Raw genomic sequence first — 21,655 nt, forward strand, 5'->3', positions numbered from 1 at the left:
ATAAATTAATCCTGTGATGCAAAACTGAATTTTCAGTGTCACATGATCCTTCAGAAATCATTCTAATATGCTGATTTATTATCAGTTTTGAAAACAGTTGTGCTGCTTAATATTTGTTCTGGAACTTGTGATAGTTTTTCAGGATTCTTTGATGAATAGAATGTTAAAAAAGAACAGCATTTAGTCTAAATAGAAAACTTTTGTAACAATAAACACTTTGTTTAATGTTTAGTCTCAGTAAATGTTTTCTTTCTTTCTCTCTTTGAAAGAAATTAATACATTTATTCAGCAAGGGTGTGTTAAATGGATAAAAAGTGAGGGTAAAGACTTATATTATTATTTGAATAAATGCTGTTATTTTTTACTTTTTATTCAGCAAAGAATCCTGAAAAGAGTATCACAGATTCCAAAAAAATATCAACATTGATAATAAAAGTAATAAATCAGCATATTAGAAAGATTTCTGGAGTAATGGCTGATGAAAACTTAGCTTTGCATCACAGAAATAAATTATATTTTAAAGTATATAAAAAAAAAAGTTCTTTTGAATTGCAATAATATTGCATAATATTACTTTTTATGTATTTTTGATCAAATAAATGGAACTTTGATGCACATGAGAGACTTTATTTTTTAAACATAAAAACTTTTGAGCAGCAGTGTACAGCTTAAGTCAGTAGGTTCCAGTATTGTTAAAATGTCTTCTTTTGTGTTTCTAGAGGAGAAAGAAATGCATACAGGTTTGGAACAAATTAGTGACACTGCAAAAAAATGCTTTTCTTACTTAGATTCTTTGTCTTGTTTCCAGCCAAAATATCTAAAAATTCTTAAATCAAGAAGGATTTTCTAGATTAGTAAAAATTATTTTCTTGTTTTCAGAAAAACAAGTCAAAAGTAGGTGCGCTTTTGCTCGAAACAAGCAAAATAATCTGCCAATTGGGTCAGAAAAATAATCTTGTTTTCTGTTTGAAATAAGATTTTTTTTGCTTGTTCTAAGCACAAACTCACTTAATTTTGACTTGTTTTTTCTGAAAACAAGAAAAAAAAATTACTTGTCTAGAAATTCCTTTTTGATTTAAGAATTTTTAGAAATTTTGGCTAGAAACAAGACAGAAAATATAAGTAAGAAAAGCATTTTTTTTGCCAAAAAAATGATTACCTTTTTCATTTACTGTGGACTATACCTTGAATTGAATTAGTTGTATACATGGCACACCTTCACTCCCTTTTACAAGCAATTTTTCTGTTAATACAATTATTATGAAACACTGTGGTTCATTTGCATCCTCATGCACATCCAAAAGAAACATTTAAATTTAAATGCAAAGGCCTGTCAACTTTAAATCACCTTCTTCAAATTCAAAATGCAGCCCTAAGGACTATTCTGATGAGCATGACCAATCCTATATATCAATATAAATCAGGTTGACACAGCAGTATCTGATGTGATAATATCCTCAAGAGATTCCAGCTCTAACCTCTCATCAAAATGTAGTGTTCCCCATCCATGTTAAACAGTTTCCCACACCCATTTTTTACAGCCTGTTCTATAATTCATCCAAAACGCCTGTGACCTTGAGTGATTATCACTCGGCTTGCAACATTTTTTGGCCCACTGGCTGTTGACTTGAGAAGAATTTTAAAACACCTCTTCCACATTCTGCGGATTTGACTGTCAGGGCTTGTCAGCGGTGGGTAAGGAGGCCGGATCAGATGACAACCGCCTTCCTCTTACTGCTCTCTACAGGAACACGACTAAACACACTTGCTGCGAGGCAAAGCTGAGAATACATGAAAACAGTGCCCTTCCTTTGCTTCACTTAAAAAAAAAAAGAAACGGTAATTTGATTAAATGTTGTCTTGGTTTTTGAATTTCATTCAATCAGAAAATGATGATTTATGAGAGACAACATGACAGCATAAATTCTGCTGAAGTTTGACCATAATTCTATCACATTGATCAACGTCAGTTTTTAGACAGCTCTCATCCATTGCAGCAGGACATGCTCTGTCATTCAACAGTATTGGAAACTACAGCTGAAAAAAACAACAGCAAATAAGTCACCAAGGTCATTCCGGCGATGCACAGCAGATTTGCTCCACCAAGTGGATAAACATAGCAGTGCTACTAACTCACTGTAAGTACATTTTTCAGAAACATGACAGTAACACTGAACTCTGTTCAGTAATAAATTACTTTTACCAACAAATAGCGGTGTAGTGTGACAAAGCACTACATGAGGGAATAATCAAACACTCTCCACAACAATTTTTCATCGGTTCATTTGAACAGTTCAACTAAATTGATCAAAATGTCTAAAATAAACACAGCTGTTTATCACTTTTTCACGTTTTCTCCTCCTATTCATTCAACAACAAATACCTTTCCATATTTAGTGTACCATTACCAAACAGAAGCATACTTCAAGTTTATTTCATTAAGTATACTGAAGTGAAGTTCAAGTATATTTTTAAGTATACTGTATGTAGTAAATGTCAGTATACTTTTAAGTGTACTATTTCAATACTCCTTGGGACTAAATTGGCCCACTTTCTAGTAAATAAAAGTATAATTTTAAGTATAACAGCAGTAAACTTTGAGTACACAACTAGTTTACATCTATGTTTTCAGTTTGTACTAAAGGCAAACGTATAGGTATACTGATAGTTGACTAATTAAATACTTTTTATGCATTTTTAGTACACTTTGAAGTATGTTCTCAGTAAACTACTAGTTTGGTTGTTTTATATTGCAAGTATACTCCTAAGTTTTCTTTAAGTGCACTATATATTATATTTTAAGTATACTACTATGTCCCTATTTAGGTATTAATTTGTATATATTTTGTTATGTGAATATCTGAACATTCAAAACATCAAAAGACAGAACAGAGTATCTGCTTGTAAACAAAAACATTTTATTCTGGGTTCATGCTCTTTTTTATAAACACTTGAATGTGGGTAAGTTTCATGAATAAAAAAATAAATAAATAAAATAAACAAAAAATTGAACAAAAAGCTAAAAAAAAGACTATTGATGATAATCCAAACCTAGATGGAGTTGATCAACACCCAAAGCTTGACAGTCATTATTACCTCTTCATGGGTGGACATTTTATTCCATAACGTTTCACAGTTTTCCATATCTATGGTTTTATGTCTGACGATTGTGTTAGATTACATGTGGAAGCATCTGTTGTTTCGGTTTCTTCTTCACTTGTGTTTTGAAAAGCACACTTGAATAAACTTCTTTTTCAGAAATGAAATTCTGCACATTCTGGCTTTAGAAACAACCCTTTTGGGGGCAAATTTAGAGGTCTTGATTGGTTAACAATGAACCTGTCATTCTGCAGGCCTTTTCCCTTTTGTCATTTGATTTATCTGAGCAGGAAAGGCTGCACAAGGTAGCCCAGACTGGCCGTTAAGATTTACATTCATCTCAGTGGCATACATCCAATATACACTCTTAAAAATAAAGGTGCTTCACGATGCCATAAAAGAACCTTTTCTATCTAAATGGTTCCATAAAGATCCTTTAACATCTGAAGAACCTTTCTGTTTCACAAAAGGTTCTTTGTGGTGAAAGAAGGTTCTTCAGATTATAAAAAAGTAAGAAAGAGATGGTTCTTTAAAGAACCTTTGACTGGATGGTTCTTTGTGGAACCAAAAAAGGTTCTTCTATGGCATCGCTGTGAAGAACCTTTTAAAGCACCTTTATTTTTAAGAGAGTACTTGCTTTTGGTGGGTACAACACAGGTTCCCATTGCCACCAAGCAAAAGTTATCACATTGGGTTTCTGGTGCAGTTTCTTTTGCATACGAAGGGTGCAGTATCACTTTGCCTTTAGGCATCAGAGCCCACTTTACTCCGAGTATGGCTTCTTCAAAAGGTGCATCTTTGAGATGTTTGTGCTGCATCAGGCTGGCACTCTCTTTAGGTTTTATAGTGTGGATGTGGAATCGACTTCAGACTCACAAGTCCTTTCAGGTTGATCCATTGATGCTGTCCAAAGGATCTGTGCTTGTGTATACTTTTCACTACCTTGTGGGGCAGCCATCCCTTCAATATGGCAGCAATATCCCTAGAGAGACAACATCTCACTGGTTTCCTGAGAAGGAAAGAAGATGCTGTGTCGCACTTTTATGGATTGGGTGAAAAGAAGTTCCTCCAATCCAGAGAGAAGGAAAATGTCTTGCTGTAAAGTAAAAGATCTGTTTTGTACATTTACATACAAGTATGTTTGGTATTAAATTACTTAAAAGGTGTGATAAGTATGGCATGAGGCTGCACAGCCTGTGAACAAACTATTATAAGGTGGTACACTATATTGCCAATTTCCATGAGTACAAATCCTAATGTTTAAGCATTTAATGATATTCTAGGGAATTGTGTGCTTCTAATTTTATAGCGACAGTTTGGACTGGACCCTTTTCTATTCTAACATGACAATTCCTTTGTGCAAAAGGCCAGGTTCAAAAAGAAATAATTGATTCAGTCAGTGTGGAAGAACTTGACTGGTCTGCAGAAAGCAAAGTCCTAATCACAGCTGAACACCTCTGGAGTGACTTCAAATGCAGACTTTGAGCCAAAAACTCAACACCAGACACCAATGACTTGTACATATGGATACAGCCATTTTAGACACTTTGTTACTTAAAAGACATTATTAGTTGGTAAAAGCTTCTTGAACTTTGGTGCACTACAGAATAAAACAACATCAATTAAGCTTCATCCCTATAAAACTGGTTGATGTAAATCTTACGAATCACTAGATGGCACTGTAGTTCCCCAAATGCATCTTTTTTTGTTTAACAAAGGGAAAAAGTCATACGCTTTTGGGGTTAGGGTTTTTTGGTGGGGTTGTTATAGTAACCCACACTTAAGGACAGTTTATTTCACAGTGTTTCATTTTGATTGGCACATTTTACAAATTAACCAACATTACGCTTAACATTCGGTACCACAGAGAATGCAGCTCTGCTGATTGTGCAAAAGGTATGATTCAATATTTTTCATGTTTAGAAGGTTAGATAATTGCTCATAGAGTTGATTATTTCACTGTGTTGTTATTGTCACCGGTCGCAGTTCAAGCTCTTCTAATTTACCATATAATCAGGGTTGCCAGCTCTCATGCATTTGGTGTGAGTCATGCTTTCAGGCTCTGTCTCATGCTGCTCAACTAAATCTCACACCAAATAACAAGACCATGCAAAATATGTAATGAAATAAACCTGCACATTGGACTTGTTGTTTTGTCTATCACAGATATTCTTTGTATGCTCTAAAGCAGCGAGATTTTGTTTCAATCAATTTTCTTGCACTTTAGAAGGTGACCAGTGTTGAGGAGAGTTTTTAAAGCAATGTATTACAATATTGAGTTGCTCCATAAAAGTAATGCATTATGTTACTTAACGATTTTTGTTACCTGGGCTGAGCTTGCTTAGTTGTTTTTTTTTTAAGTTATCTTTGACAGCCGTAAAGGCCCTTTCACACCACAAGTGAAATTAAAAAGTGCCTCTGCACCTCCTTCGGCCTCAGGGATTCACACCTTCTTGAAGGAAGTCTCTCAGCAAGGGGACAGAGAGCTGTCACTGAATAAATGGGGAAACAAATTAACTTGCATTACTTATTTGAAAAAGTAACTCAGATATTTCATTGTGATTTTAAAAGTAATGTGTTACTGTACTAGTTACTTGAAAAAAGTTATAGTTCAAAGTTAAAGTTAGTAATGCATTACCCTTATGAAAAAGAAGTTTATTATACTTCTTTTCTTTAAAATAGGAAAGTATAGTTTTAGTCTACTTTTTATGTACTTCTCAGAAATGTGCCTTATATACTTCTCAGAAATATACTTAAAATGCCATTTAAGTATACTTGACTTATACTTAGAAAGAGTCTAAATATATCTGAGCTATACTTGAGCTCTGAGAATCATTGTTATAGGCTAGGGGCGCTATTGCACATGTTCATTTTATTCTAGTTGCATGCACTCTTTTTTAATAAACATTTGAATGTGGGTAAGTTTCATTAAGTAAATAAAAAAATAAACAACATTATTAACAAAAAGCTAAAAAAGACTAATGATAATCAAAACGTAGATGGAGTCGATCAACACCCCAAAGCTTGACAGTCATTATTACCTCTTCATGGGTCGACATTTTATTTCATAATGTTACACAGTTTTCCATATCTATGGTTTTGATGCTGTTTTATGTCTGACGATTGTGTTAGATTACATGTGGAAGCATCTGTTGTTTCGGTTTCTTCTTCACTTGTGTTTCAGTATACAGGAAAGCTCACCAACTCTGAGTACAACCAGTGTTCCTAGTTCCACTGGCTTTGTCTTTTATACTGCCATGATGTTCTTCTACTCCACATTGCGTTCTGTTCTTTGGTCTCTAGCTCTGGCTGCCTCCAGCCTGGTGTTTTATTGCTCTGCCTGCTTTGCCTTATTCTCCAGCACCAGTCCCTGAGGTCTTCAGGCCCATTTTCACCTCACAGGGCTTCATCGCTCCTCCTTGGTCCTCCTTAGCTCCACCACCCTTCTGGACTTGTTATTGTTGTTTGGTGTTTCTTCTGGGGGCATATGAAGCTGCCCCTTAAGGTAGGGTTACGTCATGATTTGCCTGTTTTTATGCCCTTGTATTGTGTACTTTTAGTTTGTGATACGGTTTAGTTCCTGGTTCCTGTTTCCAGTGTTTTACTTTGATTTGATTCAGTAATAAGTATTGCCAAGAACTTCATTGGGACAACTTTAAAGGTGATTTTCTCAGTATTGCACCCTCAGATTCCAGATTTTCAAGTAGTTACATCTCAGCCAAATATTGTCATAAACTAACAAACCATACATCAATGAGATGGTGACAGAAAAATGGATTCTTATGACTGGTTTTGTTGTCCAGGGTCACTATTAATAAACTGCTGCATATGGATCCTGCACAACATATCATTCCCCTCTCAAACCTTATTGCTTAAATTATACAGAGAACCTTTTCTACAAGATTGTGAGTTTGTAGGCTGATCCTGTTGGCCTGTGTTTTCTTTTTTATATAACTGTATCATTTGAAAAAAAGAATCAAATAATAAAATAAAAAATAACTATAAAATTCTAAAGCTGAAGGGGTTTATATCACCAAAAGGTAAATGTGAACCCTGTAAAACTGATAAAATGAACTGACGTATGAACGTCTGTCCAGTCTGAATGTTTTGGAGGCTGGGTCAGGCTTTAGAAGAAGGCACACAGCATCAGGTAATGAGACAATACCTCAGGAAAACAAACACAAAGCACTTGTCTGCACTGTAGAAGCATATTCAAAAGCAGCACAACCTGCTCTAATCCCTTTGGCTAGAGTTGCTGACACTGGCTAACCCTTTAGAATAGGTCCTCTCTCATGTTCGCTGCATCTTACTCAACCAGTCCATGTGCAGCAATACCACTGCACAAAGCTGTTGTGGCCTGCCCTCACTGATATTAAGAAAACCATCCAAAGTATACCGCTAACCCATATTGCTGAGAGGAGCCAGGTCAGTGGATACGTATATTTTTTATATAGTGAACTGTTTTCAGATGTCAGTTTAAAACATGATGTTTAGAAATATATTAGTCTAAAAAACTGCACTCTGCATTCTGAAAAAAAAATGCAACTACAATAAATGTTTTATTTTCTTTGATTAGGATATGTTTATTTAGTCACTGTATTTTGAGTAAAGTTGTTCATTTCACATTTAAAAGTGTATTTTAACACCTGTAGTGAATCCCTAGGAATTAAAAAAAAGAAAAAAAATGATCGAAGGTGATCCAGAGCTTTCAGCTATAATTCAGGAGCTTTGGGACAATGACATCAATCGACTGAGACCTGGGATAGATTATCGTATATCTCTACAGGTAATTCTGACATTTTACCTGTGTGAACTTCTCAGGTTCACTAGAAGTAGATAAATTGGTATCTCTGAATAATTGTTGACTGTCTGCTTTCTGTTGCAACCTTTACATTTTATTTGAATAAAGTAACATTGACAGGGTTGGGGGTAACGCATTACAAGTAACGCAAGTTACATAATAATATTACTTTTTCCAAGTAACTAAAAAAGTAACACATTACTTTTTAATTGACAAGAAATAATAAAATAAGTAACACCAGTTACTTTCCCCCCTTTTATAGATTAAAAGCTCTCCTGTCCTCATGTTGAGATAAATTGTGCGTAAGATGTTACTTTAGTTCTGGAATAAATGTGAACATGCATTAATTCATCTCACTCACTAACAAAACAGATACAGTGTTCTTCAAAATGAATAAAAATGCTGAAATTCAACACAAACCTGCAATAATTAAATGTTAAATAATACAAATATCCTTTATGGATTTAATCCCATTTTATGAAGCGATATCTTTGCTGCCGACCTTCGATGATCCAATTCATCCATACTAATAAGCAAAAATTACTCAAGATAATCCTTTTTTATCGCTGAAAAGAGTTGACATTTTTTCTTCTGCGGTCTACTGTTCAGACATCAATTTACTTTTCTCTAAGCCTGAGGCTTTTGTTGTGAAAATGCTTTTACATTTGACCAAAATAGAACTTTGTATATTAAAAACAAGCCCTGCCTAGATTTAAAAAGTAACTAAGTAACGTAATTAGTTACTTCTTTAGGGAGTAACTCAATATTGTAATGCATTACTTTTAAAAGTAACTTTTCCCAACACTGAACATTGATTTGCTAATTTATGTTTGTTGACCTGAGGTCAAAAGGTCATAGAGAGCCCATGCACGTATTTAGCACATACAAACTGAGATGAGCATTGTTCTTCAGTGCTGGGTTTAGAAAACCATTCACTATGACACTTTTGGGCATGGCTGCTCAATGTAAACTTGAATGCTTACTAGGACTGGTAATGATAGAGTAACTATCAATTTCATCACAACTATTTGGCTGCATTAAGAAAGAAAGTTTATTAACTGTGGTTGTACTTATTAAATATGTTGACATATACAACGTTTTATGATTAAGGTACATATTGTAGTTAAGGCTCTGTTTTGGTGTTTGCATACTAACCAGCAAATAAAACAGTCATGTTATTATATAACAATAATAACAATATTAATAATTCAAGTTTACCTGTATACAGATATTACAATTTTTGCTTTGTGTCACAGGGCAAAGCGGGTGATCTGGCAGATTTTGCCGATGACAGTGATGGAGCAGGGCAGCCTTTGTTCACATTTGTTGACGAGAACATTTTCAAAAAGGAGACTTTCTTGGGTAGGAAATCAGCTAAATACTAGTCAGTGGATCATTATGTTTATTTAAAAGTACACTGTGGAATCATTAGTGAGCACAGACTTCCGTAGTGTACCTTTAGGAATTTTGCTTGATGGTTATTTCTTCCCTAACAAGTAAAGCAAACTTGACAAACAAAATTGAATTATTAGACCATTTTGAAAGTTGCACAGCTCAATGTGTCAAGAACGTCATGACAGGATTTGAAATATGAGCTAAACAAGTATGGTACTAATTAAAGGGAACCCCGGGAAATAAGACTTGCATGGCTTAATTTAATGTAAATTATGTCTCTTACTGAAATATGTAGTATAAAACCAATGAAAGACTGACATTATTTGAAAAAATCCACGTCGTTGCATATTTTGGACTATGGGAGGCACCATTATTTCGAGGATGTCAAATGGTTGCACTCAGCTATTTTTATCGCAACACAACTTGGAAAATAAAATACTGATACAATGCCACATTGTGAAGCTTTTGTTTGTAATTTTTAGTCAGAGGGCAACAGGAGAAGTGATGTCTTCACTGCTTTCCTAGTGATAAGAAGAGGAGAAAAGAATGGGAAGATGCTTGTGCATGAATAAAACTTCCTAAAGACCCATGTCTTTGTTCTCTCCACTTAAGCCCTGATGTTTTTGAGGCTTTTAGTAGACCACAGCTTCTGAAAGCTACTGAATGCAGATGCTTGTCATGACGCTGCAGCCACTGAAAGAGTTTCTCAGCATGGATTTCACTCAATATCCGAGGTTGTTTAGACTCCTTGTTTGGGAGAAACTATGGTACAGCTTTTGTTTTAAGTCATTGCCACCTGAAAGCTCAGTATTTTAATTTCCAAGTTGTGTTGCAGTAAAAATATCAACAGGTTGTGCCAGTAGATCAACGAGTGCAACCATTTGATGCAATTGAAATAATCATGCCCCCCATAGTACAAAATATGTATTAAACAATGTGGATTTTTTTTAAATAATGTAAATCTTTTATGGGTTTTCTACTACATATTTCAGGAAGAGACATAATTTACATTATATTAAACCATCAATCAATCAATCACCTTTATTTATACAGCGCTTTTAACTATACGTGATGTGTCAAAGCAACTTTACATGATTAAATAGGACAATAGTGTCAATAGTGCAAAAGTTCCATGTTGCAGCAAAGTCAGATTTAAAAAAGGACTCATCAGGTTCCTGTGGTCTTGCAGCAACGGCCATCTTTACTGATGATCTGGGCTAATATGGTCATACTTTTAGGTTCTAGTAAGAACTCTTGCTGCTGCATTTTGGATCAGCTGGAGTTTGTTTACTAAGCGTGCAAAACAACCACCCAATAAAGCATTACAATCCTTGAGGTCATGAACGCATGAATTAACATTTCTGCATTTGACATCGAGACCATAGGTCTCAATTTCGATATATTTTTGAGATGAAAAATGTGGTTTTGCAAATGCTATAAATGTGCCTTTCAAACTAAAGATTGCTATCGAATAGCAATTAAAAATAAAGTATTAAAAATAAAGGTGCTTCACGATGCCATAGAAGAACCTTTTTTGTCTAAATGGTTCCATGAAGAACCTTTAACATCTGAAGAACCTTTCTGTTTCACAAAAGGTTCTTTGTGGTGAAAGAAGGTTCTTCAGATTATAAAAAGGTAAGAAAGAGATGGTTCTTTAAAGAACCTTTGAGTGAATGGTTCTTTGTGGAACCAAAAAAGAACTCTTTGAAGCACCTTTATTTTTAAGAGTGTAGGTAATTGACAGAGCAGTCATCGAGTATTAGACAGTGTTTTAGGTTATTACATGCAGAGGCTTTAGGTCCAATAATTAACACCTCTGTTTTTCAGAATTTAGCAGTAAGAAGTTATTCGTCATCCTGTTTTTTTATATCAACTATGCATTCCATTAGTTTTTCAAATTGGTATGTTTCGCCACAAAGAAATATAGAGCTGAGTATCATCAGCATAATAGTGAAATCTAACACCATGTTTCCTGATGATATCTCCCAAGGGTAACATGTAAAGCGTAAAAAGTAATGGCCCTAGTACTGAGCCTTGAGGTACTCCATACTGCACTTGTGATTGATATGATACCTTGTCATTTACTGCTACAAACTGATGGCGGTCAGATAAGTACGATTTGAATCATGCCAATGCACTTCCACTAATGACAACATCATTTTCAAGTCTTTTCAAAAGAATGTTGTGGTCAAACGCAGCGCTAAGATCCATGCAAGCCATACAAACCATGCGAGTCTCAATACCTGGGGTTTCCTTTAAGAGATGAAGCTGAAATATTTGCAGAGTATAATGATGTTGTGTCATTTCAGCTTTCATCTCACTTCTGGACAACTATGAAAGTGACACCGGTGAACCCGAGATTGTCACACCAGAGGAAGAACTAGAAAATCACAAGTTCTTGGATTCAATCATAAAGACCCCCACTATGAAGGTAATAGATGGGCCTAGAAAATGATTATTTACTGATCAGGAATGATTCATTTCTGTTTTTCACAATACCAGACAGTTTTAGATACTGCTTTTATTTCTTGTCCAGTACTATGCATAGTAAATCTAAAAAGAGAAACAAATATATTATCCTTTGTTACTATTTTATATTTCCTAATATTAGATCGCCCACAAATATCTAGTGGGGAAGCATCTGTCTCCAGAGGACACCACTGACTTCAAGAAGCAGCTCTATCACATTTGGTTTGAGCTGTATGCCAGGAGAGGATCCAGTAAGTAAGTACAGAGGATTCAAAACAACTTACAGGAGATTACTGAAGCAGATTCATGACATTTGTGAAAGGGAGTGTCCATCCCAAAATGAGCATTCTGTCATTTTTTTCTGTGGAATGTAAAATGATTTTTTGGGGGTGAACCATCACTTTAAGATAAATTCTAAACAGAATAATTACAAATTATTCTGCAAATATATTCTCAAGAACATTTTAGGAAGAAAATGACAGGTTTTGCTGTTCTCTGATTGTGTGTATGACTCACTGACCAACTCAATGCAACTCAACTCAACAAAATCACCTCATAACCTTTATTTATCTGCAGATTACTGTCATTATCAGAGTAAGAGCACAGACTACTTAAATAACAACTGGCTTGATTGGAGCTCAGCATTCAGAGCCTCTCTTGATGCCACGGCCCCAAAATGTCTTTTCAATCAGGTTGGATATGACAAATGAGAAGACATTCAAATCATATTATACCGTTAGAAATGAATTCTGCTTGTCTCTTATGAAAGTAGCATGAGTAAAGAGTATGAAATGTCATTTGTCTCATTCATAGCCTGGCACAGATGGCAAAATCACATAAATAAATATGTATATATTAAATATGTTAAATAATGTTCATTAGATATTTTAGGCATGCTCACATTCAGATCTGCCTCCATTCAATCAATGACCAACAACTGTTTCACTACAGATGAAAAGATTTGTCACTATTTCTGTTACATCATTAATTTAAAGGGGTCCTATTATGCTTTTTAACTTCTTGAATTTTAGCCAGTGTGTGCTGTGTATGTTTGGGCATAAAAAACATCTACAAAGTTACAAATCTCAAAGTCCAGTCCAAAGGGAGATATTTAGTTTTAAAAAATCCTTTTTTTCAAGAACTACAATGAGCGGCTCCTTTGGACTACAGCGATTGTTTTCCGAATGCTATGATGTCACAACGTAAATCCCGCCTACGGAAAAGCCTCTAGCGATCCGATGTGTTTTTGTAAGAGAAATATCCATATTTAAAATTAAGAATGAATTTAATCTAGCTTGCTGCTTTGGGAAGGGGCGTGGCAGGACTGAAACGCCATCTAAGCTGTTATCCAATCACAACACATTTGGTTTTTCGAAAGGCGGACCTTCATCAAACCCTGAACTAATCGAGCCATTTGTGCCAGCTAGTGTTGACTAAATATAGTCGTCAACGAACCTTTATCATGTGACGAAAACAAGACGAGACGAAACGTAAAGGCTGGTCATGTGATGAGGACTATAATTAAATGTATCATGCAATATCGTTGATGAATAAAAACAAGACTAAATGTGGCGTACGAAATAAAATCTATTCTGAAATGTCTCTTTATTTTCGTTGACGAAAACGAAACAAAATGAAATGTAGAGCTGTATCCCTACTAGCCTAAACCGTGCCGACGCAGGCGACATCACTTCCTCAATCCACACTCACGGCATTATCTAGAAGACGACTACAAACAAAGTTAAGTCTGACACAGATGAAGGGACCGATGGCCTGCCAGCCAGGGTTCATCTTTGGGAGAAAAAGAAGAAAGGACACACATTTTATTTGCACTTTTTAGTAGTGATGGGAAAATGAAGCTTTTCGAAGCACCAAGGCTTTCCCCTCAACTGTATCGTAAAAAGCATAGACGTATATAGAGAGTAGACGCTGCATCGACCGATACTCCCTACTGGCGCTGACGAGACGTGGGGCCGCCATCTTGGACCGGTCACCCGCTCCACTCAGTGTAATCTGTTTAGCAGGTGTAATGAGCTGTCAACGCATTTAATTAATCATACCTCACAGAATACCGATCTGATTTTCACACAGATTTTTTTTTTTTTCATGGTTTGGCATATTTTAATATTGATAGTGAGCTTAACAGTAATATAATGAATATCTCCGTTCCTGTGATAGTATTGGGTCTTTTAAGAGGGTCTAAAGACTTGTGCCGCGTTCCAGGCAACTCGTTACCCGTGTTTTTCCAACCTTCTACCCATGAAAGTGCACTGGAGCGGCAGTCAAACCCGTGACTTCCCACTCGTGAACTCGTACTAAATCGATGTACTCCCAGTTACGAGTTCTGACGTTACATAGCCCGCGAAACAACAATATCAGCCCTTAGGGGTGCGGTGTTTGTGCAAGTACTACACAGCGGAAAAATAGAGTTTAGGACAGTATAAAGTTGCAATAAAATTAATAATAATATAAAAATAACAAATGCGCTCAGGCACTTTGGCTTGACTTGAGAAGGCTTGTGGGCGGGGCGACACGTGCAGCCCCGCCTCGATCTGCAGGCTGCAGACAGGTGCACTTGGAAAAAGTTGCCTTTGTCCCAGATCTCAAAGCGATTTTGGACAGTTTCATCAAATACATCAATTTGTGCTACGAAAACCGTCAGAAATAAAAAATAATAATAAAATGTCATTTTACTTGAATTAATCTGTAAATAAACTTTTTTATAAAATTCTAAAAGTATAAGCATGGTTTATGTAGGCATATGTTCAAAGTAAATTAACTGTTAAGTTGACTAATATTATTATTAATTAGAAGTGCTTGTGAAGCAAGGATAACTACAAAATTAACATGCACAAAACTACACATGTACATATTTATTCGTATTATGATTTATTCTTAACAAAAAGCGAATGACACTTGAAACCTGCGCAAGGAGTTCGCGTTATTTGAATCAGAATATGAAGCAGTCACGTGGTTGTGTGCGAAAACGAAGCTTCGGACACCACATGTCACGTGGTTATGGCAAAACGAATCAAGCTCCGGTACAGTGCTTCACTGTGAGATGTTTCGTTTTTTTGATACAAGCTTCGAAGCTTCGGTGTCAAACGTCACATCACTAATATTTTGCTTGAATTGACATTGTTTATTATTGCTGTTTTCCCTCATTTTCATTGTTTATTTCATTATGCTATTGACTGAATTGACCTTGTTCATTTTTGCTGTTCTCCTTATTAGCTATAGACCTTTTTCCTGAGTAAACGATGAGCGCCGCTATTACGAATTCTAACGTCAGATAGGCTATATGTCGAACGTCACCTGACCAACCCCGGAAAACAGGTCTCATATTGCTTCCGCTTGTCGGAGAACGTGTTAATAGCCGTAATAAATAATGGCGATATCGACGGACTTTTAAGGTAATCAGTTAAACAAGCCAGCTGTTTATTGTGGACGTTTCATTCGATATTTATATATAAATGTTAGTGAAAAGAATAAAAATTTAAAACTTTTATATATCAATCCACATATGTGATGGACATTGGTTATGATCATTTTTAGTGTCTACTTTGAATGAATCTTGAGTAAATCATGTTCATATTTAAAGAGGGATATGCAAAACGCGTGAACCGGAAGCAACGAGACCTGTTTAGCAGAAAACGGAAGCCTGTTGGGCATAACCCCTATTGAATGCTTTTCTGTTCCGGTTTCCATAGGAACCCATTCAAATAGCGTCCATCTGTTTTTAATGTAGCTAACATCCGCTGCTTCGTGTCATCTACACACTCATTAAAGTGAGGCACTGACAAATGACGGTCATTGCGACATTGCCAAGTGATGGCGCTATGGAGCCATGTGCTTTTTAAAAACATTTTAATAGGTTTAACATTAGTTTATTAGCTCGGAATATACCCTAATTTGACTAGAAACAATGCAGACCGGAAATGCAAAGCATTCTTTCAGTTAAGAGTCGGGCTTACTTCCGTGTTCAGGAAAAATGTCTATAATCTGACCAACATCTCAATCTGTTCCCTGTTAAATTTAAGTATTATATTGTTTTGTATTTGTCACTTTGGACAAAAGCGCAACCATAACCATATGAGGTGTAGGCTATGATAGGAATTTTGCAAATCACACACTATGAATATGATAGAGAAGCAGAAACAGATAGTGACGGTAAAGGTATTTTAATGAGTTGAAGAAACACTATATGAATATTACATTAGAGTCTACTTGGAGTATTTCATTCTCTCTCGATCACACACATATAACACACACACACACACACACACTAAAAACCCTGAAAAGGACTGTTTCGATGGTCCGCCGATTGGAGCAGGAATATCCTACTCAGTGTTCAGGCTTGTTCTTTCACTTCTGCTGCTGCTACGCGATGTAATCAATTACAGAGTATGCCCGGTCCAAGATGGCGGCCGCATTTCTCGTTTCCAGCAGCCAATGTGGCGCCGTTTATCTCTATTATGTTCTATGATAAAAAGCTTCATTTCTCGAAGCTTTTCAACACGTTGCACACTAATGACATCTTGTGGTCAAAGGTGGAAAAAGTTGTTTTCGCATCCCAGATGTCCAAGCGATTTTTGGACAGTTTCATAAAATAAATCAACTTGTGCTACGAAAACCATTAGAAAAAAAAAAAAATAATAATAAATTAATTTTACTTACACAAGGTATAAATGAATTAATCTGTAAATAAACTTATAAAAAAGAGACTAACATACAAATTTCATTGACTAAATCTAGACTAAATGTCCGTTTTCCTTGACTAAAACTAGACGAAAATAGTCACAGATAATTATGACTAAAATAATACTAAAATGCTCAGACTTTTAGTTTACTAAAACTTGACTAGACTAAAAAGAGTATGAACGTGACTAAAACTAATAAAAACTAAAATTAAAACCAGCTGCCAAAAACAACACTAGTGCCTGCCTGGGGAGAAATCTATTGTAATAATGTAAATTATGTGAAAAATAATGCATTTTTCCAACCACCAAGCATGAGAGCATGTTCTAGTGCACCCCCAAAACAAAATAAAGACTTTGTTAAAGAGCATAATAGGACCCCTTTAAGAAAGTTTCATGAATCCAGACTTTTGTCATAAAGGCAAGTAACTTTCACATTCTCTTGAGTTCTACTGAAACAGTTGAGCTTCAGTTATAATACAGAGTTAAGCTATTTAAGTATCCAGGTAATATCAAAGTCATTTTAAAAGCTATGTTTTGTTTCTGTCTCCACACAAGACCGGACTCATCTGGTTTCGAGCACGTCTTTGTAGGAGAGACGAGAGGAGGTCATACTGTCATCGGCTTTCATAACTGGATTCAGTTGTACTTACAGGAAAAACTAGGACACATTGACTACAAAGGATATAGTGTGAACGCCAACTCACCACAGGTATGTTTGTGATGTTAGCGGAAGATGTTTGATTCAGGATGATTGCCCTTACCAATACGAAGTATACTTCAAGTTTATTTTATTAAGTATACTTAAGTAAGGTTAAAGTATATTTTTAAGTATGCTTTATGTAGTAAGTATACAAATATCAGTAGGGCGGCAACTAATGATTATTTTTGATATTTTGATATATGTTTTTTCCGATTAATTGGCTTAAATCAATTGGCTTAGAAATAGCCTATGCATATTGCATATTGGAGGACTAACCAATACATAAAGCTAAATATGATTTTGGTGATCAGCAATACTGTTAGTGTAGAGCAGCAGTGGCACAAACCTTACATCATTTGTTAAACACCTCACATACACTTGTTTTATTAAATTGGTTAAGCACTGTATAAAGTGAACAAAGTTTAAATCTCTACATAAAAAATGAAAAGAATAGCCAAATACAGATAATAAAGACGAATAAAAACAAACTCAGTGTTAACCAACAGGTGAGAGGAATGTTCTGCAGGAATGCGTTTAATGATCAAAGTCACGTTTACTTTCATTTCTTTATATAAAAGGCGGCTATGAAGCGTCTGATATTTATATATTACACACTGTTATCCCTTTGCAGTTCCTACTCTTCATAAATATGTGCACTACATGTTTTCTTTTAAACCTAAGTTTAACATTCAACAATATTTCAGCACAATGAATGTTTTAATTGTCTCCCTCTCTGTGTTCCGGCTGTCTGACGTTCATTCAGTAACGATTTAAACTTAACACAGACTGTCAGGATGGACTTTTATGCAAAAATGGAAATGCTTTTGTGAATTTGTGACATTTACAGATATGGATATGACCGTAAACTGAAAGTTTTCATGCTGAGGATGCAAACGAATCTGTCAAAACGCCTCACAGGTTGCTTTTTACGCTGTTAGCTTAAAGTTTAAAATAAAGAATTCTGATGTTTTGTGCAGCTTGGATCACGTGACTCTCCTGCAGCATCTCATTCTGTTTCCTCCACTATTTTTAGATGCATTTTGTCCATAGAAATGCGTCATTCAGTGCTGTAATTTGACATGATCTTCTGAAGTTGGTGCACTGTGAGCGGACCCCATTAATCGATAATAAAAATCGTTGTTGATGCTTTTCATTATTGATAATAATCGATTTTATCGATTAGTTGTTGCTGCCCTAAATATCAGTGTACTAGTAGTATACTTTTAAGTGTACTATTTCAACACTCCTTGGGACTAAATTGGCCCACTTTCTAGTATATTAAAGTATACTTTTAAGTATAAAAGTAGTAAACTTTGAGTACACATCTAGTTTACATCTATGTTTTCAGTTTGTACTACAAGTTTACTAAAAGTGAACGTATAGGTATACTGGTAGTGTCCCTAAATGTCCCTATTTAGGTATTAATTTGTATATGTTTTGTTATATGAATATCTGAACGTACAAAACATCAAAAGAAAGAACAGGGGATCTGCTTGTAAACAAAAACATGTTCTAGCTTTTTTGCATTCTTTTTTATAAACACTTGAATGTGGGTAAGTTTCATAAATAAAAAATAAACAACATTCTGAACAAAAAGCTAAAAAAAAAAAGACTAATTATGATAATCAAAACGATGAAGTTGATCAACACCCCAAAGCTTGACAGTCATTATTAACTCTTCATGGGTCGACATTTTATTCCATAACGTTTCACAGTTTTCCATATCTATGGTTTTGATGCTGTTTTATGTCTGACGATTGTGTTAGATTACATGTGGAAGCATCGGTTGTTTCGGTTTCTTCTTCACTTGTGTTTTGGAAATTCTGTACAGAAGACGTGTAATAGCACCCCTAGTGTATAACAATGAAAACAGATTCTCAGAGCACAAGTATAGATCAAATATATTTAGACTTTTTCTAAGTATAGTCAAGTATACTTAAATGTAATTTTAAGTATATTTCTGAGAAGTACATAAAAAGTAGACTAAAGTATACTTTTCTATTTTTAGTTTAAAGGAAGTATACTAATAGCACACTTGAATAAAGGTCAGTTTGATTCATTTAGCCACCTCAGTGCTTTTAGTTTGTGTGTTTGTTTGTATTTGTTTGTAGAGCAGTACATAACATGACAGAATATAGGAAGACGACAGCACATATACAAAACAAACACAAAACAAAATTATGAGGAAGTAGAAAAGAGTGAAATTACAGAGAAAAAAAAAGAGAAAAATAAATGAAAATATTAAATAAATAAAACTGTCTAATAACATGAATCTCTTTTCGATGCATATTTATATTTATTTTTCAATCTCATTTCCAGCCAGATGAGAACAAGCACATGTTGGCTCTGCAGTTCAGCTGGAAGAATGGAATCAAACCCAAAGGCAGCATCTTCATCGGCGTGAGCCCAGAGTTTGAGTTTGCCTTATACACTCTGTGTTTCCTCACGTCTCCGAACGAGCGAGTCAGAGTCTCCTTTAACATCTATGAGATGGATATCGTCTGTCACCACTACAACCAGAAGCACATAGGCACTACCTATCCTGTCCTTGTCAAATACCTAGATGTATAACCACACACAGGCTCAAGGGATTCTTAGTTCATTCATTTATAGTAGTGTTCTGCTTTTATGTTTCAAAAACAATAAACCAAAAGATGCCCTAGCCTTGTTTGTAGTGTCTAAATTAATTTCAACTGCATAAATTCTGAAGGCTTTTTATAATGTGTTTGACTCATCGTTCATATCCTCATATTATCGTCTTTCCATGTCTCCTTGTTTTTATGTCAACAGGGTTGTATGTTTTAAAGGTCCTAAGGGTCATAGTTTGTGACCAAATCTGTGTTTCTGAATGAATCATTCTTGTTCATTTTCATACACTGATTCATGTTTCTTTTTCACTGAAGTCCCTCCCCACAATTTCAAAGCTCTATTTGAAACGTGTGACTTTGGTTGTTTTCCCCTGTCTGTAAAGACTGGTTTGTAGAACAAACCAAGAGTATTGAAGTGTGTGCTTTGAGGGTTTCTCACTGGGTTTGAACTACTGAACAAATATGCCACACATACCTTAGCAGTGTTGGGGAAAGTTACTTTTAAAAGTAATGCATTACAATATTGATTTACTTCCAAAAAAAGTAGCTAATTACGTTACTTAGTTACTTTTTATGGAAAGTAATGCATTAAGTTACTTTTGCGTTACTTTTTAAATCTGAGCAGGGCTTGTTTGTTTGTTTTTAATGTAAAAAGTTGTATTTTTGTCAAATGTAAAAGCCTTTTCACACCAAAAGCCTCAGGCTTAGAGAAAAGTAAATTGACGTCTGTAGACCGCAGAAGAAAATCAGCAATAAAAAACAGGAAAACAAATCGTCACCTTAGAATTATACGGTTCTATCTGCATTCTGAGCACTTTCGAGATATTGAGCTTCAAAGTTTTTGCATTCCATAGACTTCTGTAGATAGAACCATTTTTGTTTTCTAAAAAAGGCCCCAAATGTACATGGGATAACATGTATAAGGATAACAAACATAAATAAGTTGTCACAGAATAATAATATTTAAATAACTCAATTTTGACAAAAATGTCAGATAGAACCTTATAATTCTAGGGTGACGAAATGTTCGATTATCTTTTTGTAATTTTTGCTTATTAGTATGGATGAATTGGATCATCGAAGGTCGGCAGCAAAGACATCGGTTAATAAAATGGGATTAAATACATAAAGGATATTTGTATTATTTAACATATTTAATTATGGCAGGTTTGCTTGAATTTCAGTGTTTTTAATCATTTTGAGGAACACTATCTGTTTTTTAGTGAGTGAGATGAATTAATGCATGTTCACATTTATTCTAGAACTAAAGTAACATCTTACTCACAATTTCTCTCAACATGGGGACAGGAGAGCTTTTAATCAATAAATGAATTTTTGATTAAAGGAAGGAATTTTTATTTTGAATGCGAAAAATATTTGAATTTTGATTTTTTGGTTGTTTTTTTTTTTTTTGACAGCCCTAATTCACAGTGTTAAAATACTTGGCACATGTTCATGTTGAATACGCAGCCAATGAGTTTGCTGCTTTACATTTTAATGGCTGGTAAGTGTTCAGTAGAGCACTTCCTCTGAAACCCTCTACCTTCCCCAGCTCCACCTGTATAGATCTGCTTTATATGCAGCAGCATGTCTTAAATAGCGTAGCAGCAGCTGCAATAATCTACAACTACAGCAATAACCAACAGCAGCAGAAATTCAGTAACAGATCTATTCTGCCAAGACCAAATACATTCACATTGTCATATTCATTATCATGATAAAATCTTCCGTGAGTTCCAACTTAAGTGATTTTTTTTTTCACAATGAGGACAGAGTAGAGAATCTGTGTAAATGTGATTGATGATACTGACAATACATAATAATGATAAAGACTGTACTGGAATGTATTTTACACTATGATTGTCTTTTTTGTATAGCTTGATCAAAGTCATGCTCAGCAGTT

General features: G+C 35.0%; 1 protein-coding gene across 1 annotated transcript; it reads left to right on the forward strand.

Annotated features, from left to right (window-relative positions):
- The first annotated feature begins 7,438 nt into the window (after nucleotides 1–7,438).
- On the forward strand, nucleotides 7,439–19,812 carry endou2 (endonuclease, polyU-specific 2). Its single transcript, XM_073825196.1, has 7 exons — nucleotides 7,439–7,524; nucleotides 7,763–7,885; nucleotides 9,157–9,262; nucleotides 11,605–11,726; nucleotides 11,907–12,019; nucleotides 17,020–17,173; nucleotides 19,484–19,812. Exons 2-7 carry the CDS (start codon nucleotides 7,784–7,786, stop codon nucleotides 19,733–19,735), a joined length of 849 nt encoding a protein of 282 aa, XP_073681297.1. The 5' UTR covers nucleotides 7,439–7,524; nucleotides 7,763–7,783; the 3' UTR covers nucleotides 19,736–19,812.
- Nucleotides 19,813–21,655: the final 1,843 nt, after the last annotated feature.

The sequence above is a fragment of the Garra rufa genome, chromosome 19, assembly GCF_049309525.1.
Source record: "Garra rufa chromosome 19, GarRuf1.0, whole genome shotgun sequence".
In the NCBI taxonomy this organism is placed as follows: domain Eukaryota; kingdom Metazoa; phylum Chordata; class Actinopteri; order Cypriniformes; family Cyprinidae; genus Garra; species Garra rufa.

Bases quoted from the DNA above. Each gene is read 5' to 3' on its own strand.
- endou2 (XM_073825196.1), top strand. From the start codon at position 7,784: ATGATCGAAGGTGATCCAGAGCTTTCAGCTATAATTCAGGAGCTTTGG. The intron at 12,020-17,019 runs GTAAGTACAGAG...TCTCCACACAAG, and splicing joins GCCAGGAGAGGATCCAGTAA to ACCGGACTCATCTGGTTTCG. The intron at 17,174-19,483 runs GTATGTTTGTGA...TCTCATTTCCAG, and splicing joins TGAACGCCAACTCACCACAG to CCAGATGAGAACAAGCACAT.